General features: G+C 38.7%; 1 protein-coding gene across 1 annotated transcript; it reads right to left on the bottom strand.

Annotated features, from left to right (window-relative positions):
- Nucleotides 1-961: 961 nt before the first annotated feature.
- LOC139461940 (A disintegrin and metalloproteinase with thrombospondin motifs 20-like) lies at nucleotides 962-25,638 on the bottom strand. Its single transcript, XM_071243426.1, has 6 exons — nucleotides 25,335-25,638; nucleotides 13,077-13,226; nucleotides 11,168-11,442; nucleotides 6,322-6,495; nucleotides 2,058-2,202; nucleotides 962-1,175 (listed from the first exon to the last, which is right to left on the bottom strand). The coding sequence occupies exons 1-6, from the start codon at nucleotides 25,636-25,638 to the stop codon at nucleotides 1,111-1,113; spliced, it is 1,113 nt and encodes a 370-aa protein (XP_071099527.1). The 3' UTR covers nucleotides 962-1,110.
- Between the last annotated feature and the right edge of the window lie 82 nt (nucleotides 25,639-25,720).

Here is a 25,720-nt window from a genome sequence, read left to right on the forward strand (position 1 = left end):
GAGTAAGTAGTGGATGTTTCCGGGCTAGGGCTTGGTTTCTAGGGCTAATATTTTGTTTTATTAAGTTTTCGATTAGTGGGTTTGATTGGGACGCGGCCCAGAAGTTTAGGGTAAGTTGTTCCCTACGTAGTTTAAGTGGCATTTCTCCTGTTAAGGCCTGGAGTGAGGTGGAAGAGGTGCCATGTTGAGTTCGTGTAATTAGTTTTAGGGCCTGATACTAGTTTTGAGTCTAGTTTTTTAATGAGAGAGTTGTTTAAGGTGTCGTAAATGGCACTGCCATAGTCTAGTTTGGACCTAATTAGTGATATATAGAGTGAGAGGAGGGTGTTTTTAGAGCCCCTGGCGTACCATCAACTCATCAAAGACCCCAATCAGCCATAATCCCGTTGTTTATATTAATGGCTTCATCCTTTGTTTATGTCACTGACTTCACCGATGATTGTCATCACTACCCTTGTGTGTACATAACTGGCTACTCTACTCCAGTATAACAATATCTACTCTAAAAATATATTTGCATATAAGGAATAATGCATGTTTGGCCACGTAAACCGGTGAGGATTCCGGTCCCAATGATATGTCCTAAAACCACCTGGATAGGGATGTCAGTTTCGTTGATTTGGTTGATTGTTTGTTCTGGTATCCCAAATGCTGACAAGGTGACAGGAACTTTGTTATATGATGTCTTTGTATACATTTTAATCTGTTGGCTATATATCCACGTGAGGAACAGTTTCGTGGCACTATACTTTCCAACAACACTTAAATACAGCTCCAGAAGAGCATTCAGTCCTCGAACTTGTAGGTTATGCTCGAAATGTATCCTTACGTAGGCAAATTCATCGAAGAAATTCGTTAAAGAATATCATCAGTTTATTATTCACACATACAAACTTTGATGTTACGTGGATGTAATTGTGTATTCTGAGATATAAAAAAAAATACGGTAGGCTTGTAACAAATAAGTATTTCACTTTCAAACAAAACAATTCTAACATTCAAGATAACATTAATAGCAAGCCCTGTCATAACAAATGCGTATTATGGAATAAACGCACCAATGCAAGTCTGTCCCCTTGTATTTCTATGAGCAGCTTACATGACTCCAAACTATGGTAACTTCCGGGCCACTTCGAAGATCACTGGACTTACTGTTGCCTCGGATAAAGGTGGCTCTAGACGAAACGGAGAAACAAATTATTGATTGAATGGTGTCGTAGGCCAAAGATGACATTAACACAGTAACAGTAATCTGTACACGATCCATTTACGATTAGTCACGCCAGTGATTGACAGCATGGGCACCGGACAACGCCATCAGAAGGTCCTCACAAATTATCGATGGAATATGCGTTCAATGATAAACGAATGAGGCATCTATTTATTATAATGCTGCACTGACCTCCTACACAATAATGCTGCAATGGTCACTTTTAGGTATATTATTATGTGATATAATGTCCTTCTACATTGGAATGATGCAACAACGACCTTATATATTTGCAATATTACTACACTGTGACGGCTACACCTACCATAACTCTACGGTACCGGTGGACGCATATATCTACAATGAGTGAGTGAGTATGGTTTTACGCCGCTTTTAGCAATATTCCAGCAATATCACGGCGGAGCACACCAGACAAATGGGCTTCACACATTGTACCCATGTCCGGAATCGAACCCTGGTCTTCGGCGTGAAGAGAGAACGCTTTAACCACTAGGCTACCCGACCGCCCCTTTACCTACAATGGGATAACCTAGTGGTTAAAGCGTTCGATCGTGGCGAGTTCGATTCTCCACATTGGTACAAAGTGTGAATCCAATCTCTGGTATCCACTGTCGTGAGATTGTTGGAGATGTGCTGAAAGCGGCGTAAAACCATAGTCACTTACTTTTCTGAAACTACAATGTCTGAGTGATGAGTGCGTGAAAACCGGTTTCATTATTTCAGTTGCACACTGTTTCAGCTTAATGTGGGAGAAATTGATACTGGCCCTCAGCGTTCTCAAACCAGGAATCATTACCAGGGCGAATCAGAATTTCCCATGTCCTACCATCTGCTTTATATAGCTGGAGTGTGAGAAGACCGTCAGGAGCACAACCCCCGCAGTATCCTCCACAGTTCAAGTTCACCACCAAGCCATTGCTGGCACGAGAGAAGATGGTCCACGGCATCCAACCGAACGATTTCCATGACAGCTGAAAATGTAGGAAAATGGGATGTAAGGAGCTCAAACGCACCATACATGCAAACACCTCATCACCGACATGAGCAGCTATTACTTTTTAGCGGAACATATTTGTGTAATATACAGTAATCTCAGTACCTCATCTGTACCATGGGCCAATTTTTTAGCATGCCATATAATACCATGATTTTGCACGTTCGTGTTTGTTTACAAGAGACGAACTTGAAAAAAGCTAAGTCCTTTTTTAGTTAGTGGGCTCACTCATATTATTGTTGACAGTATTGATAAATATATATTCCTGTTCACATAGCTTCACACATGTAAATGCATAGCTAGGTGTATATTAACTACCGTCGTTGCATACATTCTAACAACACATCTGGGCTATATAAAAATATATACTAACCCCAAAAATGAAACTGTGCATAGCAAACAATGGATACAGTAAATGATACAATATGAATTTATTCAAAAGCAATGATATTGTATGAAACGAAATTCATTTGTCTACAAAAATGAGCAACATTAAATGTCTGTGCTATACAGTATCGACTTCAGGATGCTAATGAGGTGCATGGGGTCAAAATTAAAAGTCACAGATTCAGTAGCGAGTATGTCCGACGGCTGCATGAACTACAGCTGTACATCGAGGATGAAATTAATCGCGTTTGAAAGTGTTGAGGGATGTTATTCCATATTCCGACATGTTCTAATTGCAGATCACGAGATGTTACAGAGGGGTGTGGAATACGTCGAAGTTGTCGATCCATTACGTCCCAAACATGCGCATTTGGCGAGGGTGCGGTGAAATTGCTGGCCATGGCAGAACATCGACTAGTTGCTGTTGGAGAAATTGTTGCATAACACGGGGGCCATTGTTGCCAGGGCCATGACGTTAAATAAAGGTAATAACAACTGGTGCCACAACTTCATCACGATATCGCACTGCATCTCACTCGCACTATTGCATGCATTGCACGTTTTTCACATGCAAAACATGCTTGTTACCTCACGTGAATTACGCCTTCCAACGTCAAAAGCATTTTCATTGGCACGGTCAGCCGACTTTTCAATATCACCCACGCACTTTTGGGTTTACTTCTCTTATTCCTGTGATTTATACTTCATGTATTATATTAATTATTCCCATGCACAGTTTTCTTTTGGGGTTAGATTATAATTTTGCATTAACTTCATTTGAAATATTTCAACATAATCAGGAAATGCGTCATCGTGTCGCTTGACTTACTGGTTTATCACTTTATTGTCTGGTCTGTGACACCGTCGTAGCATGGCAGAAAAGGCAACAAACACTTAATTTTTAAGCAAATAGGTTTTCACCGCTTAATTACCTTTTACGCCTACTGGATTCTGTTTTGGCAGATAATCGATACTATGTTTTCTCTGGCGTTTGCGACATATATATTATGCAGATAATTTACATTACACAATGTCATTATGTATCGACCTTTTCTTTACACACATCAAGACAGCGTAGGTCATGGACGAATGCATCAATAATCATCTGCGTCTAACCTGACAGATTTTAATGGAATAGGCCTTAGTGTCTGACAGAAAAAATATAAAGGAATCTTGCATCTATTTACATGCATATATTTGTTTACTAAATGTTTATAGACTTAACTTTTACACATAAAGTATTATTTGTACTCAGAAACAACAGAATATGAACGTGTTGACTTTAATATACATATTACTAAATCTGAAATTACATACTTTTATTACTCACCACGAGTAAGTTAGTGACTACTGCGTGACGCCGCATCTGCAATCGTGCAGCTATTCGTGGCAAGGCTTAGCACGAAAGTAAAATTGTTAACTCCATGTTACGTTCAGGTGAACATACTTGTAACTGTGTGTTCGTTAATAAGTAAGACACATATCTCCTCTCTCAAAGTTAAATTGCAGAATGTGGAAAGTACTTAGATAATAAACCAGATTCCTTCATAGCAAATGCACGCAACAAGTGTTAAACATGATGCAACAGTCGCAAATTGATCTTTACAATACTTTGTGCTAAGTGCATTAATATTTCTTGCAGTCCTAATGCTACCATCACACCACTGCAGTTCTATCGCGTTCTTCCGGTCGGTGTGCACACGTACTGAAGTTTATGTCCGACTGCACCACGTCGAAACACGTCCCTAGTCGGTACGACGTGCGGCAATTCCGTTCGTTTAACATTTTAACAAGTACGTTGTCAATCCGACTAATTGTAGAACGGGATGCAAGGGATAACATTTTGAGCAGACTCAAAGTTCTAGAGCACCCACACCGTACGAGCCCGTCCATGAAGTTCGTAAAGAGACTGCCAATAGTTGCTACGATCCTACACAGTTGGAGCCCGTTCGACAACATTTTCACGAACCTATTTAGAATTAGTTTGGTGTGATGGGGGTATAGTATTTAACAATCACCTGTACGTTTTCAGCACGTTTTAACGGGGAAATAAGACATAATGTTCCCTGAACAATGATATATAATTTTGTCCTGGCTTTTTACCAGTTGTTTTCTCGGCAAGGGGTTCTCTAAGTAAATGAACGCCATCATAGGTAACATAATGTAATACAGCACCATGCATATTATTTTTGAAGCTTTTTAAGCTTATAAAAATAGTTTCAAATATTTGATAATTGATTTCACTACATTCTCTCGTGTATCGCCGAATCCGAGGACGACCATTACGCGTCCTCAAAATATACATACATGCAGTTCCGTTAATTTCAAATGCACATCAACTAGAATGTGAAAATCCACAAAAAATGTCCTTTCGGGAATAGTAATCGATCAGTTAAACAATATACCTACTAAAATGGTATTATCGCAGCAGGTAGATCATCCAACCGTTAGTCATTAGTTTTATTTGTAGACCGTAACATATCAAAAGACATGGAATGTTGCCTCTTCATCAATGTAGTCACAATTTTGAAAGCTTTTGAGAGCAACACATCGTAATTATATTACAGGTTCACCCACGGTCTCCCTTATTCTGTTTGGAATATTGAATACTGGTTTCACGATCTTTCAGCTCGTCTCAGCCTCATAGAATCTCGGACAACAATAGCACTAATATATAATGGAACTAGTTTCCTGCACGTGACTGCATTGTTTCCATTTGCTCTCATCTTCAAATGAAAGTGAAAACTAAATTTCCGTTGAGCACGAAATAACCTTAAAGTTATTTGCATTTGTATTACTGTGTAGGGTTATCTTTCGGAACCATGCAGAACACAGGTGGTGTAATCAACGAATTGTGATTTGGTACAATTGGTGACATTTAAACATTTTTATTACGAGAACACAGGCGATCTGGACAATTTGGAATTATTGTTAAAAATTCAAACCTCAAAATGTGGTAAAGTTCAAACTTCCATGACAGTTTTTTTTAAACGTGTATGTCTTGAATAAAGATTGAGTGGATGTATCTGTTTGCCCTGTCGTCTGTTATGAGTTGCATAATTGAAGGGAAGTAACTCTTCCAGTAAGAAGCTGTGTTCAGTTATACGCAAATTCGTTTATACGGACGAATTGTTAAATGACGCAAGTGTCCGTATAAACGAGGCACGACTGTATTTCCTTAATCATTTCGTGTCAATATTGCTAGTATATCTGGTCAAAAAAGAAATATGTATGGAGACAAAAGATCTCCCTGGTGCCACCCTCTAGATACTTAAAAAATTAAAAGGCCCAAATCCATTTACCAGTACTCACGATTGTATACTGTATAAAAGGTGCTGCTCCAAATGACTAATAAATAACGTATCCCCCATAATGGACTAGAAAAGGTGGCATTACAGAGATTACAGTGTAAACAAACATTATCATTAAACACTGCGGTCTCGCATTTTTGTTTGCTTGTTTGTTGTTTAACGCAGCTATATTGGATACTGCACCAGACAATCCAGCGACTGACAACATGAGTATCGATCTACGCAATCGGGATACTACGACATGCATCAAACAATTCACCGAGCCTGACCAACCACTCCCGTTAGTCACTTCTTACGATAACCATCGTCTGCTAAAGATCAACTTTAACCCAAATTTTCACGGGTAGATATTATGAAGGTAGCGGAATACAGCCAGGGGACCCAGTGACTCTACATACGGAAGGGCTGACACGGAATCCGGTCCCAGTTGTGTCTATTGTGAAGGTTCCTACTGGACCGCATAGACCACGAGTTGTGCCATGGTTGTGGTAGCAGTCCAAGGACTCGCCGTAGTCTTGTGGAGTCCCAATCCATGTTGCAAAGGTGCGGTCGGTTTGATTAACCACCAGTGTCTGTAACACAGCATTGGGTATTGATGTAACATTTAGACAACTCCTGTGACATCATGTCTTGTATTAGGATTTTTCAATATACACATTTAAAATGTTAAGCACGATGCTACTTCTTTTTCCATATACTTTATACTTTAAATTAAATTTTGAAAATGTCTGTAAGTCAAAGACCCCATGTGAAACTGATTCAAAAACAGTGGATGCTCTCCCAGATTTGTATATTTGCTGTTTAACGTTGCACTCAGCAATGTTCCAGGTGTATGGCGACGGTATGTAAGTAGTCGAATCTGGACTCAGGGGTATGCAATTAGACCTTCCCTACGATCCTCCAGCGCCATTCTTTATCCCATAAAAAGACGACAGCCCCAATATGACTTGAATGACGTCATATTGATACAGGGCGTGATCGTCGATCTGATAATGACAGATGCCGAAATCATCGACCAGTCTTGCAGACACCGAGATTATTGATCTGACAATAACAGGCCGAAGTCATCGATGCCAGCTGCTACAAGTGCAGTGTCAACTCCATCAAGAAAATTCACAGCTCTGTGATTCTCTTTATACAATCAAAGTATCCTTCTCTAGTTGATGTTTTATTTCACTTATTTGATGTAATCAAAATCAATCAACAGTATCCATCTTTTCAGATGGTACACCGAGCGGTGGATATAAACCCATAATATATATTATTATATTATATAAGAGTCTTTAATTGGTCAATCGACAATTTCTTGAGAATAAACATAGCCTTATTAGGTGTATGTGATTGGGCATAAATATCTTAGTAAGCAAAATGTTCCAACTATTAACTTGGTGTTGCTTAAGTGTTGCAACGGTTGGTTGGTTGGTTGGTTTGTTGTTTAACGCCGCACTCAGCAATATTCCAGCTATATGACGGCGATCTGTAAATAATCGAGTCTGGACCAGACAATCCAGTGATTGATATCATGAGCATCGATCCACGCAACTGGGATCGATGACGTGTATCAACCAGGTCACCAAGCCTGACCACCCGATCCCGTTAGTCGCCTCTAACGACAAGCATAGTCGCCTTTTACGGCAAGCATGGGTTGCTGAAGACCTATTCTACACCGGAATCTTCACAGGTCTGTTGCAACGGAACTCCTTGACTGAATAATACTATTACAACGTTGACTTTCATGTTTCTTAGCTATTTAATTGATAGACCCGGTAATATCACTTGGACATCTTCTGGCGCGTCCCCCATCAAGAATTCCATAATAATTATCGGGTATAGCATTCAAGTTATTTAATATATAATTGAATTCAGCAACCAAAGCTAAGTAAATATCTTTTAATGCTGGACAACTCAATAACATATAGCCTGGGCCATCTGTCAGTGGAGCACCGCCATGATATTGCTGGAATATTGCTAAAAGCGTCATAAAACCATACTCACTCACTCACTCAATGGAGCAACTAACACATTCTTTCGTTTTGAGGGAATATAAGCCCCGAGTATGATCCCACTATTCATTATCTTAGTTAAATGATGTGCCTTACCCGTCGCACATATGGTGGGGCAATGACAGTATTCAGTAGCCATTTGATTTTTGTTTCGAGCATAACCCATTCATTGTAATCGTTGCGAGCAAGATTGTATGAAGTGTTTTTATGCTGTCTTCTTACCCTGATATCATTTAAATCCCCTAAGTTAGGTGCTGAGGAATTAGTTTCTGTGAATACAACTTCCTTCCGCTTGTATACATGATCTAGTAAGTGTAAAGCATATAACTTGCCCTTGATACCAGGTTTATCAAATCCTTCTGTGTCTCCAAGATTGGAAAGCCCAATTGTATTACATTGTCTAAGGTTATGCCCTCCAGGACCTGAAGAATCAACCATTGTTTATAATATGAAGTGACACACTCAAATATCCTATATGTACAGGTTGATGTTTTACATCTAATACAGAAACTGTGAGCTCTGTTATAATACCTCGCCTTAACTTCTTATACTGCAATGACGAGAAAGATTATGTTCTACCACTATTGTATTTTTCATCTTTGACTGAGTTGAACGACTTTCACGTTGAATGTTATCCTTTGTACTAATCTGTTCAAGATGGATGCACAACTCTTGATAGGGAACTATATCGGGTAATTAACTCCATGCACTGTTGTGTTGGGTGCCACTTCTCTTCTTATAATTCCAATTTGCTAAGTCCCTGTCAAGTTTTATAGAACGTGTCCCACTGCTTAGAATCAGCACCCATTTGACTCATTTCGTGTGAGACTAGCTCCTAAAGGGTTAAAAGTTCATCATTGAGTGAACATACACTGTAATATCCATCAGATATAGTACGACGGTCTTTATCTAGTTATAACTTATTAATACCTCTCGCAGTACTTATATTGATCCACCATGGGTAATACATTATTTCGCTGAGAGCAACTTCAAGTTGCCCCACCGAGTTATCAGTAGCATGATGCAGTTGAATAGACTGGCCTTTTGTTATTCCCAGGAGTGTAACATACATATTAAATTTTCAAAAAAACTATATTATAACTTAAATATGTCATCAACGTTACAAACTAGTTGATTTTATAAGAGCCTCTGGTGCTAAGTTTTTTGTTCATTTCCCTGATATCTTTGAAAGATACAGGTTCACAGCAGCTAGCGCCAAAATGGTGCATGATTGCTTCCTCAATCCAATGCAATTTTGGCAAAACCAACTCTTTGGCAAAAACATTGCCATATATAGTGCCACAACAGGATGTGGTATATCTCTTTTTGCCGCCCGCTTTGAACTAAATAAGTCTGTTTTATGATTTCATGTATACTATCAGATTAGACATATACTTGCAGAAATTAGTGCCACATTACCGCAGGATCAAGCATGGAATGCATCAAACAATCAATACAATCCCCCGATCATCACAGGTCGAGATTCATATGAGGAATGTCTACGCGAAAATGATGTTATTTCTACCAAGCTCGAGCGAGACAAAGTAAGAAAACTGCTAGCGGAAACAAAGAAATCTCAACACATATTAAAAACTGACCGACCAGCTGCTTATGCAATTGCTTAGCAAAATTTAGCAACTGCTTAGCAAGTTTAAATAACTGCTTAGGAAATTTTGGTAACTGCTAAGCAAATTTTAGGAAATTTAGCAACTGCTAAGCAACAATTAGCAGCTGCTTGGTAAATTTCAGCAAAATGTAGCACAATATTGCAAAATATATCAAATTCTGTTAATTCAACGCTAGAAACCATTTATGTAAAAATGTGGTGATTCAGATAGAATAGATACTTTACATTTATATATAGCAAATTATATGCCTTTGAAATGTGCATCTTATATCGATTTACCCTCCTATTATAAGGAAAAAAAAACATAATTAATGCAAAACATAATGATGATAACTGTTTAAGATGGATGTTAAGATCTGCCTTGTTTCCCGCAAACAAACATTCAGATAGACCTTCGAGCTGTCCCCAAAACGATGGACTCAACTGTAAAGGTATAGGTGTGCCTACACCAATCTCACAAATTAATAAGGTGGAAAAGGAAAATGGTTTGACTATAAATGTTTTCGGGCATTATAAGGGAATTGTTGTACACAATTTATTTCTGGTCGAAACAGATGGGAAATTTCATTATACATGGATAAAGAGTTTAAGCAGGCTATTATATGATCAAACAACCCATAAGGAAAAGAAAGATGTCTGCATCGATACAGCAGACAAGATCTTTCAGAAGAGCATAAAGAAGACCACAGATGTGTTGGGCAGACTACTATCACTGCTATGCCTAAATTAAAAGGGGATATAATCTATGAAATTTGGGCATTATAGTAATCAAATGTCGGTACCATACATAATTTACACTGACTTCGAAGCACTTCTAAAACGGAACGAAAATACCAAACACAGTACAGTTTTACAAACAAAACTCAAGAACATACTCTTTTATCTGTTGCAAACCGAAATTGTTTCAGATTTGGTAAAAAACATAACTTTGCATTAAATCTTATTCAATGTCACAGGAACTTTTGTTGTTCCGTATATATATATACATACTTCGATGTGATATTGAGAGAGGCCGAGATAACTGATCTGATAATGACAGTGTTCGAGATTATCGATAATGTATGAACCATCATTATATTGACAGTCACCGTGAGGATTCGAGTTTTAGAATCATACGTCCTCAGCAACACACAGCGACAGTGTCGAAGGAAGCGCCTAAATGGTGGTTAAGATAGGTGAATTTGTTGCCATCATATAGCTGAATTGTTCGAGAGTGCAACGCCTGAGAACAAAGAAAAGACATTTATTTACTTTGATGCTTAATTGATCTTTGACCTAATGATGGTTTGGTTGTGACGCTGATTTGTACAGTACTTCAGTTATAAGTTTCTGACACAATGAGGACGAACAGGGATTCAAGCCCACTAACGGAGGTTACTTCCACGCCTTAGGGACGCAGCTCTCCTCAGTGACATGAACCAGCCGTGCCCCCAGTATCGATAGACAGGGTTCGTGGATCTGATAATGATAGGGACAGTGTCCTCGCATGTATCTAGCTAGCGTGTGTAAAGAGATCTTCTGATGTACCCTTCGTCATAAACATTGTCTAACAATGGCTACACTAATACAAATGTTATGTACATCAAATCAGAACGTTGCACAATAAACTTCTACCGTCAAGGCCAACTTGATTTTGTTGTAAGTCCACGAGCCCCAACCGCCACCGATGACTCTGTACTTCTTAGGCCCAGAACATGGTATCAACTCTTCGTTTGGGTAGTTACCACTATTGGGGATAGGTAGACTGATGAATTCTTCCGGGGTGGTGATCATGTTGTGGCAGTAGATGCGAACTCTCTCCTGACCCGCAAGTCCCGGAGGGTATAGCCAGTAATCACCATCCATGGGGGGATTTATTAACTTCTTGATATCCGCACACGATTCAGGCTCTGTATCATCAGAATGAAAAATGAGCCATGCTTGACAACAGTATACTGATCCGTACCAAAACGACGCCATAACAGTAATATAAAGTAGATGCTGTCCATAAATACTTTGCCATCCGTCAACTTCTGAGTAATGCCTCTCAAACAATTAAAAAAATGAGTGTTTACATTGGAATATTGTAAGGGGCCTTCTCGTGATCTCGACCTTTCGAAACAGTAAATACAAATAAACGGTATAAGATATGTCTTAAATTAAATCATTTTCAATTGAAGACATCACTTTCATACTGACTACCAGATAACAGAGAGTCGATTAAGGTATGTAACTTCTGAGAGCTACATTCAGAAGTTGGTGTGATGATTAAAAACAAGTTCTTGTGTCCTCTAAGTATTTGAAAGTAGTAGTAGTATGTTGTTTAAATAATGTCACACTCGTTAAACATGAAATATTGGCTTCCATACACATGGAATATTTGCTAATTGCACAAGAAAGTAGGCATAAACAGCATAATCTAAATTAATATCTTACGTGTTTACCAGAAAAATGGAATATGCGTTACAATATCATTTAGACAGTCTTCTTTAAACAGGTATATACTGAATCTTACTATTAAGAGGCGACTTGCATTGACAATTCTGTAAGTCTCTGGAAAGTATCAATAAGACTGCGGTGGTACAAAATAAAAGCTTACAGACAATTTTCAGGCATAACGATGACACCCGAAAACCAACTTTTAATACGCTGATGGGTTCCAACACTGTGACACTGGTAAAACGCAAACTGGCAAAGAGTCATGTTCAAACACGAGAGCAGATTCCAGTTTTCAGACCAGATGGAAGCGTTCGAATCTACCACCGATGAGGAAAAAATCCATTTGGAGGTCGCGGCATCTGCAGCCAAGTCAAGATGGATTTGGTCGTTTTTGGGAAGGAAACGTAACTGGACAGCGCTACATTTACCAAGTTCTCCGCAATAAAACCCAAGGTCACAAACAGACGTTGTGGTGCCCTGATGGGCTCACACGATACTGACTGACAAGTGGGACATTATGAAGGACTACAGGAAGTTTCAGGTGCTGATTTCAGTCATCACAGTTGATCGATTACTGAACAGTTTTCAGGAACAGTGCAACTATACACAAGGTTAAGATGAAATTGAATAGGTATCTATTGAGGGTTATTTCATCAATACTTTCTGAAAAACTCATATTGTGACCATTATTTTGAACTGGAAAAAAAGTTTGTTACAATTATCAATAGTTGTGATTCCTTTTCGTCCGTGTGGTGAATTGAATACTAGTTTCACACGTGTTGGGTGAACGCATTAACCATGTGCAGCTCCATTAGTTGTTGTTTCAGATGATGAAAAAAATATGACAATTGACTTTTTTCATCCTTCAACTTTGGTACAAGTGCGTCCAGGACCGTTTGATGAGATGCCCTAAGATTCTCCCTGATTGTAACCATATTGTACTGTGTTTCTTGTGAATGTTTATATTTTAAGACCTCTGTCATTTAAGCAGGGCGCGCCATGAACGAAGTGCTTATGTTAACTGCCTCAAATTTACTCGACCTGTGTAGTATAACAGGAGATTTAAAACATAAACAGATCTGCAGTTCCAAAATATTGTACTTACTCTTACAGGCGTAAATCATAAAATGTCCATGTGATGCACAGGCTATCTCAGACAGATCCCCTGATTTAACACAACCAGCTTTAATGTTCGGTGCGCCATTCAGAGATAGCAGGGTGGTATTCGAAAACGGTGGCGTACTTTCATCACAACCTGTAACACAAAAATTATAAGTCATTAGCATGTACAAAAGCCATGTTGAACTCAATCCGTAAATAAGATACCCTTGACGCGGCTTAAAAGTGGTTTTTGGAAGAAGTTGCAAGTTTAGAATCTGCAGTATCACGGCCGGGACACCAGAAATGGGCTTCACACATTGTACCCATGTTCGGAATCGAACCCGGGTCTTCGGCGTGACGAGCAAATGCTTTATAATTTACCACTTGGCTACCCAACCGTTCCAAGTGACAAAGCGACAAATAGCTAGTTGTTACCATCTGCACATATCTTTACCATTCACAAGTTTACTGCCCATTCAAATAAAAAACTGGTAAAGGTTTTTTGTCTACCATTTAGATATCACACAAGAGCAAGATAATACGCATAAGGTATAAATTTCACGTTTCGAACAGTTTCAATGATTTTTTATGAACTTTTCTAAAAAGAATATCGCCCTGTGGCCACATTAGTATCAAGAGGACTGTGATATATTATGAGAAGAAACACAACTGCTAAAAAGGTACTTTGTGATAATGCCTCCTGGATGAGTAAGTGATAAGTTAATACAAAATGATTTTGTCAAAAACCTTGAAAAGAGGCAAATGTCCACAGTTATATATCATGATCAGGCTCTTCAAATGACATTGCCGCAAACAATATGAATGTAATCTATTGTCACGAAGCTGTGCTTCTGAGACCAGGGTGTTATTAAAAAGGAATTTAAAAAATAGCGACAACCTGGTAAAGGGTTCACATGTTTATCATTATCTGCTAGTTGTAAGCATAGATGATAATAGAAAGGATCAAAAACCCAATTTACACTGACAGTGGTCACTGTTTAAATAAATGAGATATACACAAGCTGATTAGCTAAGCAACAATATAACAATAATAAAATTTAGGTAGCTAAAACAACACTTTGACAATATATTGACGAGAGGAACAGCCCAATCATCACCTGGGAGGTTTTTAACTCAAAACCCTAATGCGGGAATAACCTCGGCTTGGTTAAATAGCGGGAATTAAACCCAGAGGGCCTATCCCTAACATACGTCTCTTGGACAATGAAATAGCCAATACAATAAGCTTAATACAACTGGAGTACCAGTACCAGAGAGAATTTACTAACCACTTATTAACGACACCTAAGTTTCGACCTGACCAAACCGGAAGCAAGACGACCCGTAAACGGCTATACCTGGAGGTAACGACACTTGACTTTAACAAGGGTTGTAAACCCGTGTGCGCGGACCTCGTAGAGAACAACTGGTCAGCACTGGGGAAAACAATAGCCTGGTGAGGGGACCAAAGTGAGTTTCTTACCACAGGGAAACTACAAAACCAAAACAGAGCATGTAAGCGAAGATAGAGCGCCCAACATAAGCTATCAAACGGTACCAGTAAAGTTATACATCCTGATATGTACAATTAGTTTGGTGGCAAGAATGACCATAAATACACGAGAAAGATCTACAAGTGCTAGATAATCCCGCTAAAAAGTTGCAAAAACATTTTCAACACATGAATAAGGTACCTGACATATAAATGATAATCAATACATGGTAAAAGTGTGCCATATTGTTTACGGGTTTTCACACCACTCTAGGGACCAGACAAAACAAAGATTTTGTAGTCTTCGGGGTTTCCACATCACCCAATTTTCCATTGTTTTACTCACTGAATTAATAATTACCTTAAAAACCTCGTGAGAATATCAAGAAAGCTCCATGAAAGCTCTAGGTGGCATTCCGTTCCGTCTCATGGAACCGCCCAAATTATCATTATGTGGTAAATAGGTTTATCATTCCGTGACAAGAACGTTTTTCAGAATCACACAATCAACAATCAGAATTGTATTCAATATTGCAACATTGTAAAGCACAAGGGCTTTCCCTTGCATGCATACCAGGGCACTCGAGCGTCACAAGCAGCAAACTCAACGGCCGGCTGTGTTGGAGGTTCAGATATTAGGAACGCTTTAATGTTCGCAGCCGCTGACAACGGAACCATGTGACTTCATCAGTTTACAGAAATAAATTTGTTATTGCGTTCGTGCCAGTGTGGCATTTTCGGCTTCACATTCGCTGTATCACCTGAATTACCATCGCCAGGACATGTTTGGGATGGCTTCTCGATTAAACATAAGTATTTGTTTCCTTTTGAAGCAGTTCTAAGGAAATAATTCCCCAACAAATGTCCCTGTACTTATCACTTCCACAGAGACCAAATTGCACAATGTTATGATCGCCTGAGGATTTCGGATCCATGTTGTTTTCTAAAAGAATCTCAATGCATGTTGGATATGGGGTCATGATCACTTCGCTTTGGAAGTTCCCTTTACTGCTCTATTTTGCGTATGTTTCTTAACTGTTCCATTTGTCTGAATTTCAAGGAAAGGATCACGAGAGATCTTTCAGTTCGTCTTCTGGAATCTCCTGAATTTTTCGGTTTTCATTTTTATCTTAAGGGTATGTTTCAAATACAGTTGAAGAGAGACTTCATTGATGCATATATTTAAGGCAGCCATGCAAGTAAATATATTATAGAACATATACCTTCCATCTAATAACCTTAAAAACAGTCGACCTTGTAGAATGTCCAGAGAAAATCATTTGATTCGACTGTTGTGTACAGCAATGTGATACGGATGTACTGGAAAGACAAAAGACGTCGGCAATCTTTCAAACCGACGGACTACCAACGTCTTGAGTATGTTTCCGGCATCTCAAAGACATCGACGCAGTAATGGTCACAACTGGAGGACGAACGATTTGTTGCCGCTCCTTCAGGGGCCATTATGACTGCGCAAAGTGAGAACAAGAGTATACTCTGTGTTATTGAAAGAAACGGTGGATGGGTCTACAAACAACTGGACCACCAGTATCGACTTGAGTATAGTTGATATTGCTTTCAAACATTTGGCCACATCAGACATAGACTCCATGAAATCAGACAAACACCACGTCTTCCTAAATTTGAAATTGATACCTTAAATTTAAGTAGCATTCTCAGACACAAATCAGTTTCCAAAATGTCCCACACTATTCCAATTTCAGAACCACCTAATATTTCATTTTCCTATGAACACAATTTCAATGAGGTTGTTCAGTTATAGGAACGTGTTGCAGAACGTGGACGTCATGGAATCTCATCAGGATCAGGTGGTCAGGCTCGCTGACCTAGTTGATGATGCAAAGCATCGTATCCCAATTGTGTAGATCGATGTTCATGATATTAATCATTGGATTATCTGGCCAAAACTCGATTAGTTACAGACCGCCGTCATATAGCTGATATATTGCTGAGTGCGGCGTTAACAAGCAAACAAACAATCAAGCGAACAAAGGAGTTGCTTAATTCTTTTTTACAAGGTCAGAAAGTTCAATTCTGTCAAATCATTTGATTGTTCAACCGTGTACGCTACTATACTACATAAGAAACTTGAGGGAAAACGTCATTGCTTGATCCATTGGGCATTTGTTACAAAACATGGTGACCATAGATATAGCTGCATATTAATTTTCTGAGGTTCAGGTAAATTTGTCAAAAACGAAAGCAGTTGTTATCAGCAGTTAACTGAGGAAACAATATGTAAAATTTTGGACTTCCTCATTGATGACATCTATGTCAAATGGGTGGAGGGCATCCATGTGGGCAAAATTTGTGCTCCTCTGATCTGTGACTTTATGGAACGAGTCGGAATTTCTGCTCTGATTGGCATAGTTTTGCATAAATGTCTTGCAGAACGTGCAGCAGGGGCCCCTTTACCCGAGCCTTGTCCGGAGGATACATGGACCAACAAAGTCGTAAGCTTTTTTTAAATCAATAAAACCAGTAAAATCGGAGAGTACTAGTTTTGACGATTGACGTCAATGGAGAGAGGTGATTGACGATGGTTCTACCTCTCCTGAACCAATTTGGCACTTCCATAACGACACTGCTGCCAAACCCCCCCCCCCCCCCCCCCCCACCCCCCCTTTCTATAATGACACTGCTCCCCCCGGGGGATATAGCGATCAGCCAGTCTGTCTGTAATAATTTCCTTTTCGGGGACAGGACGTGCTGCATTTGGATATTTGGGGATTTTTCGACTTTTAATTTTAAAGATTTTTATGGACCTAGACTGCATTGGGGATGAGATCCGTTTCCGGGGCAGAATTCAGTATATTTGAATGAAACTTGAAAGATGGATCAGTCACATGCTGAAGTGGTGCCTTTTGTTACTTTGTAATTGTTAAAAAAAAATATTTTTGCTATTTAGGAATGTTTCAAAATTTCCTTTTTCCGTGTATCCATGGACACAAGTTAGACTTTGCTGAAACGGAGGTACATGTTGGTGTCGTTTTTGGAGCAGCACTAAAAACTGTTCAACAGTGTTGAATCAAACTTGGAACATGTATTAATCAGGGGTTGACGTGGTGTCTTTTAGGAATTTAGATATTTTTTTCCTGTTTTCATGGCATTTAAAACTAATAGGTATTCTTCCTTGAAACTATGCACACATATGATCAGTTTGTCATCTGGTGCCTTTTGCTATTTAAAATTTATGTTTCTTCCGTTTCCCTGGCAACAAGTTTGACTTTGACTGTTCATGTTGGTGTGAACCTGACATAGAAATACAAAATTCCGAATCCCAATTCCATGGTATTGTTTTGATAGCTCAATAACTACTCTTGTATACTGACTGACAGATCAAATAGAAAATCTTCATCAAGTGGACTTAACAGGCAGATAATTTGTTCTTTCGACTTTGTGGGGGCCGAGGGCATTTGTCATCTTCTGATGACTCTTGTCTGCCCTCGCCGATAGACTGATGTTTAAGATAGTACAGTACAGCTTGTACATCACTGACCTCAAGGTGATATGTTTTATGATAATAAGTCATGTGGGTCAGTACTGGGTGTAAGTAGCCCTGGGTTCCCGCTTACGGAACACCGGTTAATAAATATATACTTGAGATAATGTTCCGTAATCATATATTCTCTAAGTCTTCCCATGCTTGACACAACGAAAGGAATAGACCACTTCGGCCTCATTAAAGGGGCCGTAGAAGTTATAAGCAGTGTGTTTACCCTCTGACCTCCTGTTTCCTGTTTTTTTATCGCTCTTGACAATGAAATAGTTTTGCATATTCTGATTTCCACGTTTCATAGACTTAATCAATTATCAAATAATTCTTTGATCAATAATCACTGTTACCATATGACTAAAAGCGATCCTGAAAACGTTCAAAGAAACGTATTATGTGTGCAGGATGGCTTTTAGTCATATAGTTGTCATTTGTATCCCCTCGGCAAATAATGTAGGGGGTAATAGTAAACATCTTGTCTGTCTGTCCGTTCGTCCGTATTTCGTTAGTTGGAGCTTAACTTGAACACCGTAAAAGATGTTTCATCCAAACTTGGTACATGTATTAGTCAGGGACTGAGGTGGTGCCTTTTGCTATTGTGGAGGTCGTGGGATTTCTTATCTTCTGATGTTTTCTAAAAACTCCTTGCATTCTTACAATTCTAAACTTCTAATATTGAATTTATGCGAAAACGATAGGCAGCACAATATAATTGCAAGTTTTAGAAAGAACGTAATGCACAGCTTGGCGTCTGAAAAGAAATCCCATCCTAATTTGAATGTGTTGCCTCGGAAAACCAACAGATATATTTTCTTTAAGACCCGAACAGCAAAGGCACCAGTACCGCGTTTGCCTGGTGTGTATACAAAGTTATATGAAACGGTGTATATACCTTACTTGAGAAAACGCTAAAAAGACAAGGGGCATTACTCCCTAAAATAGTTATGGAATGATGCGAAAATATCTTCATCATTCAATGATGTATTCACGATGTCATGTTTAGTGTTTTCAGAAACTCACCGTGGGGACCCGGGGAAGATACACGAGAATGTGTTCTCAGCACCACATTGCTGGTCGTAAAAGGCGACCGAAATGGGCTGCCTGTTTGCCGTGGGCTGCGACCCCGTGTCGGCAGAGGAAGGGATTCTGGTGGTTGAGGGCGATGGAGCCGGCAATAGTGCTCCTTAGTCCACTTCGACCCTAACTTTGCCTAGACGGGCGGTAGAATGGGCCCGATTCTATCAACCGGCTGGCCATGTCATGCCCTGTGCATACAATATTTCGCACAAACATTTGATACCTAATAATAAATCTATTCTTAATGTCTATTGTAAATGTATATATATGAATCTATCAACTTGCTTAGAGCCCTATGCCCAGAAGGCATGGGCCAATCTGGTGTTGCTGACCTCCGAATTCTGTACGTCTCCAATTAATTGTCATGGGCCGAACCAGCCTGACTTAATTTGGTTGATAGCTATAGCTTTTCGTGTCAAATTTGCTGGAGTATAAAACCCCGTTATCCTCGGTCTTTGCAGACTGGAAATCCGCTGCAGTATAAGACTGTCCATGTAGACACTCCATGGTGGGTGGGGAAAAGGGGTGCTGAATCGTTTTCCTTTTGACATGGCTTCCCAACACCCTGGTTCAAAACATAGATATAATTGAATCTGACAATTCACATGACGAAAATACCACCAACCGATCTGACTATTGGACACGTTTTTTGATTATCGAAAAACCCATAAAACTAAATATGTTTGTAATCTCCAAAGGTATCGCTGGTACCTAGCTTCGATCCGGTTCTCTCCTTGTGGAATGTGCATGGAGACAGCAATCCATCAATCTTCTTAGTTTGAAAGAGTTTTTAAATATCAAGATTGCTGTCTCTGAAAACAGGACACTGAACTGATGCAAGTGAATTGACCGTGACAGGGCTCGCTGCCTGTCCAGCATGACCGAGGATAAAATAGTCAAAGAACTTGTCCAACCGTCTGTCACTGCTGTATAACGATTTACGGTAAAAAAGGATCAGTACAGTACACTTGTTTTCCCCTCCTGGTGCTAAAGCTACAGTAGGTTCTTCTGTCCCGGTTAAGCAGACCATAATCCATAGCCCTGTTCCACTCAACACTACTCTACAAGCTGTTGCTGTCAGTGTTACTTTGAACATAGTGTTTACACTGTGTTCATTGTATCTCCCACCTTCCTCATCTATCCGACAATCAGATCTTCAGACTTCAGTACGATCAGCTCCCGAAGCCCTGTATCATCATGAGCGATTTAAATGGTCATAATCCCATATGGGAGAGTACTGATACAAATAATAAGGAAACGTCCTGAAGATTGTACCTCGAACAATGATTTATGCATCTTCAATGATGGTGCTAATACCAATCTCCATCCTGACACTGGCACATACTCTGCCCTAGATCATTCACTGACAGATTCAAATATTTTGAATAAATTCGAATGGTCGGTCCATGATGACCTTTGTGGAAGTGACCATTTTCCAACAATACTTACAACTATTAATCCGTCTGACGAACCACCTTCAACAAGGTTGAACTTAACAAAGGTCAATTGGTCTTTATTCCAAACACTCTGAAGTGAAAAAATAAAACCTGAAAGTTATAAAAATGTTCCTGATAATATAAAACTTTTATCAGATATAGTAAATGCTATTGGAGACGAAAGCATTCCTAAGTCCTCTGCAAACCCTCGTATACGTAAACCATGGTTCGATTATAATTGTAAACAAGCTAGAAAAAAATAGGAAGAAAGCTGAGAAATATTTCTGCCGAAACCCCAGTCCACAACTTGAATAATGTTAAAATCCCCGGCGCCAAAGCGAGACGTACCTTTAAGCCAAATAAACATCAATCCTGGAGGAACTATGAATCAAAAATCAATTCCTGCACACCAATGTCCAAGGTGTGGAACATGATTCAAAAGATTAAGGGCAAAGGAACCAAATTCACCATCTCAAAGATGGTAATACACTTTTAACTACTAAATCCGAAATTGCCAACAAACTTGGTGACACTTTGGCAAACCATTCCTCATCATCAAAATATAATCCTCAATTTCAGAGGTTTAAAAGACAGCGGGAAAAGAAAAAAGTAATATTTAACTCTGATAATGGTGAGGACTGTAACGAAACATTTTCACTCCATGAATTATATACTGCCCTTGGGCAAGCTCATGACACTGCAGCAGAAGTCGACAACATCCACTATCAGCTCCTGAAACACTTGCTCGATTCATGTTTGGAAACGTTACTGAATATATTTGATGAAATATGGACAACCGGAAATTTTCCTCCTTCATGGCACAATGCTATTATTATTCCTATTCCAAAACTTGGATCCGGACGGTCTCATACAGACCCATCCAATTATCGTCCAATATCATTAACTAGCTGTGTCTACTAGAAATTGACGTAAATTGTAATAATCTCAACTTGCGGTAAAATATAATAACTTTTTACGTAAATTGTAATAACCTTATAAGTTTTGTGTCAAAGGCGTCAAATGACTCGAACCTATCCTTGTCAGGGTTGGTACAGGGTTAATCGTACAATCGTCATGAAAGTATGGGTGTGGGGGAGGATTGAGGTCGTTATCGTACATTGTTGTATAATTATATGTATATATAAACGCATTGGAATTTCATTTCTATGGTTGTCCATAAGAGGATTAATTACAAGAATGAACTTAGTTTTCTTATTTATTTGAGAAATACTCTGTGTGTTTTGTACTTAATTGTAATATATCCTATTGGCGATTTTAATCCTAATTGTTTATATTTAACCTAATGGAATCATATTTCAATTGGTAAAGTAGGTAGTAATATACACAATGGAATGATTATAACGTAACAAACTTACACAAATATATTGATGTGTAAATGTGGAAAGTCTGGATTTTACTGACTGAAGCAAATTTATTTATTTTGCAACTGCATATTTGTACATATTTTATACGGAGTGGGGTTTACTAAGTTGCAAGAACTTGTCCCCAATACAATTCTCATTTTGTTCTGTGAATAAAATATGTTTAAACTAAACTAAACTAGCAAATGGATGACATGTCATTCTGCAATAGTCTGTGTGCAAGCTGATTTATACATGTTCACATACATAATATCAATTTTTTATTATTCAAGTTTCAATTTTTTTAACGTTGCTCGGAGGATGTAAAGCAAATAATGACAATGTCCTGGGCGATGTACATGTAGGTATGTGAACCCGCAAGGACTACCTTTATCAATTATTTTACGTGCAGCTTGTGTCATGTCTGTATTGTTTGAATGATACTCTAGCAACTGTACACATCGAAATTTATGACTGAAAGAGCCATCCTCGGGTTAAAAATGATGGATTACATTAGGTACGTCTATTCGACAAATAGGTTAATTGATTTATCATCCAATAGTAGCTTAGCTAGGAGTCCATTGCAATAAGATTGAGTTACGAGTGCAACTGGACCCTGAAATTATATCGATTTGCATTGGAGGTTTACTTAATTTGATAAGGAGCACATGACCGTTTCCTTGAAACAAACGAGACAATTCAATCGTATTTATACATTATATTTTGACGAAGAATTCAAACACAACAAATGATTGACAGATCTCCTGTGCAATGGCAAAGGGAAAAACAGTCGTCAGCAAATGCAGCATAGATTTCCCATGCATGGGAAAGGAGAATACTTAATACATAACATTATATGCAATGTTTTATTAATATCAAAAGAGGAGCCTCGGATATTCTTTACCTACATTGCATATACTATTAGATATTGTGTATTCTCGATCTCAGAGGATAATCTTCTCTGGGGGTTTAAGAGGATTAAAATAATTCCAGCTAACATCAAGTACTGTAATGAAATTACAACATACTTTGTTAAAATTCTGATGAAAAGACTAGTAACTATCAACGAAACCAAATGTTGCTGCGATACTTGGGCCTCATCAACATAGATCGGGCACGGGTGGCCAAGTCGTCTAAGGCGCCGCTATTCGCTGTGCAGAGTTGCGTCCCTTGGGCACGCCAGAAACCTATGATTGTGGGTTCGAATCCCGGTTCGCCCCAATTATGTTTCTAGGTTTGTCAGCACCATACCCGTGCTCGTGGGTTTCACCGAAGTGGTAAACGTCTGAGACCTGCATCACTTCGGGCTTTCCTCCCACATCAAGCTGTCACGCCTTGATATGACTGGAATACTGTTAAAAGCGGCGTTAAACCCAACTCACTCACTCACTCACTCATCAACATAGACACACAAACACAAACATAAACAAACACACACACACACACACACACACACACGCACGCACACACACGCACATACACACACAAACATTCACACACACAGATACAGACACAAACACGTGTTGCACACACTACATACCCATACAAAAACACCCCCACACAAACACTATATATATATGTATGTATGTATATATATATGTGTGTGTGTGTGTGTGTGTGTGTACGTGCGCGCATGTAGGTGTGTATGTAATGACAGTATGTCATTGGTATCACATATATGACTGCACTTCCACATACTCTAGATGACAGTATCATGTACGTAGATGGAAGTATGTAAGTGGACGATAGTATCTAGTGTTTTCATCCAACAACGATTGTCGAGTTTAATGATCTTCAAGTACGTTTCAAGGTCAAAGAGAAAATTTACTTTAGTGACAAACATATTTTCATTATAAATTTTCAATTCCTTTCTATTTGGATACAAGCAGATATATTTCAGCAATTGATTGCCAGAAATTTATGATAATTCGTATACTCTTTGAAACTGTGCAAGAGTTACCCGAAGATACCGGATGTTATTTGTGTATGCACGGGATCTGTCAACTCATTTGTTGTATTTGAATTCTTCGTCAAAATAAAATGAATTGTATAAATATGATTAAATCTCCCCGTTTGTTTCAAGAAAAGGATCATGTAGTCCTTATCAACTCGTATAGCGTTTCCACTGCAAATCGACACACTGGTTGACCAGCCTGTGTTTGTACCCTTCGTCATCACTCGTTCAGTCGTGTCGAACTGGTCAACGTACTGTTGAAGCAAGTCATGCAAAAAACATCTTGAATAGCCTGATAAGAGTATTGAACAATGTCACAATTAAGTTATTTGTCGAATATACGGTTGTGTAACCCATCATTTTGAACCCGAGGATGGATCTTTCAGTCATTTAAATTTATCGATGTTGACACCACCCTTTAATGACGATTGTACGATAAAGCCTATACCAACCATTCCTAACTTAACAGTTTTGTACGTTTGTCATACACAGTATTTCTCGAATTGTACATGTGAAACGCAGTGAGCTCAACTGACAAAGATCATTTCTAGTCAATTGGCGTCTTGGACACTACGGTAGTAAGGTTATTACAATTTACGTAAGAAATTATTACATTTTACCGCAAGTAGAAATTATGACAATTTACGTCAATTTTTATTACAATTTGCGTATTACAATTTACGTCAAATTTTATTACAATTTACGTTGTTATTACAATTTACGTCAAAATTATTACAATTTGCTGCAAGTATTACAGCAAACTCACTTTTCAAAAACATTGTCGCTACTGTACATGTGCACTATGATAAAACGATCAAACAAGGGTCATAACTCAAAGCAATAATTGTCTATGATCAACATTATAATCCCTTAATGATTTATGCAAATTGTCCATAAAAGCTTCCAAGGAAATCTGTTCTAATTGATCATGAAGTCGGGCGGGCGGAGCCCAAACCTATGCCCCCCGCCCAGTTTCGTGACGGTGGATAATTATGATGATTTAGATTGCTCGGTTTTATAGACAGTATAGATAACAATATCCTAAATATATTACGAAAGATCAGGGCAGATGATTTAAGAAATGGAAAATCGTTGAAATTTCTTCTTGGTCCAATGAAACACCTGTATGTTTAAATCACTTCAGGGAGTCTAGGAGAAGTTTTGATTTATTTTCTTCACAACATGACGAATGAGAACATGACAGTTACTTGTGTAAAGTTAAAAATATGAAAAGGATTATATGACCGAAAAGTATTGTCAGCAGAAATAGTAGTATACCTGGTACAACAATGTATTTAGATCCTAGTCACTTAAGCACAGATGTAACGTTTAAATAGAACTTGCAGACTATTGAGGAAAATGTCATATTCATTGTAATGAAAAAAGGATGTGTGATGCCCCACGTTATATGATAAATGTACTTACTTGGAATATAGTATCTTGTCGATGGACTTGAAGTAGTCACAGCGGCAGTTGGAAATACAAAATCATGCAAATGACATGTTTGGTTATTGCCATCATAGAAGAACGACCCGCACGTGTTACTGGTGCTGCATAATATGGCACAGTATCTTCTCGAAACTTTTCCTACCGTCTTGGACGCAGGGAAGTTTACTGTTTTCTCTCTGACTTCTACATGTTCAGTAAATGTTAACGTACGAACGTTTCCTTGACAGCAACCGCTGATGAAGATGACAACTTCGATCACAACGTTAAAATACAAGATCATTGTGAAATAAACACGGATATTGTGGAAACATAAGTCCAACTGATTCCAAATGAATGATCTGAGCTCCTGCAACAACTGTGTC

This window comes from Haliotis cracherodii, unplaced genomic scaffold, assembly GCF_022045235.1.
Source record: "Haliotis cracherodii isolate W230 unplaced genomic scaffold, xgHalCrac1.p SCAF_15, whole genome shotgun sequence".
In the NCBI taxonomy this organism is placed as follows: domain Eukaryota; kingdom Metazoa; phylum Mollusca; class Gastropoda; order Lepetellida; family Haliotidae; genus Haliotis; species Haliotis cracherodii.

What these genes read in the sequence shown, in the direction of transcription:
- LOC139461940 (XM_071243426.1), bottom strand. Translation starts at nt 25,638, where the DNA reads ATGATCTTGTATTTTAACGTTGTGATCGAAGTTGTCATCTTCATCAGC. An exon ending in GATTCCGTGTCAGCCCTTCC is followed by an intron (nt 2,203 to 6,321) that starts GTATGTAGAGTC and finishes CTACATTTTCAG; the next exon opens with CTGTCATGGAAATCGTTCGG. An exon ending in CCAGCTATATAAAGCAGATG is followed by an intron (nt 1,176 to 2,057) that starts GTAGGACATGGG and finishes CGTTTCGTCTAG; the next exon opens with AGCCACCTTTATCCGAGGCA.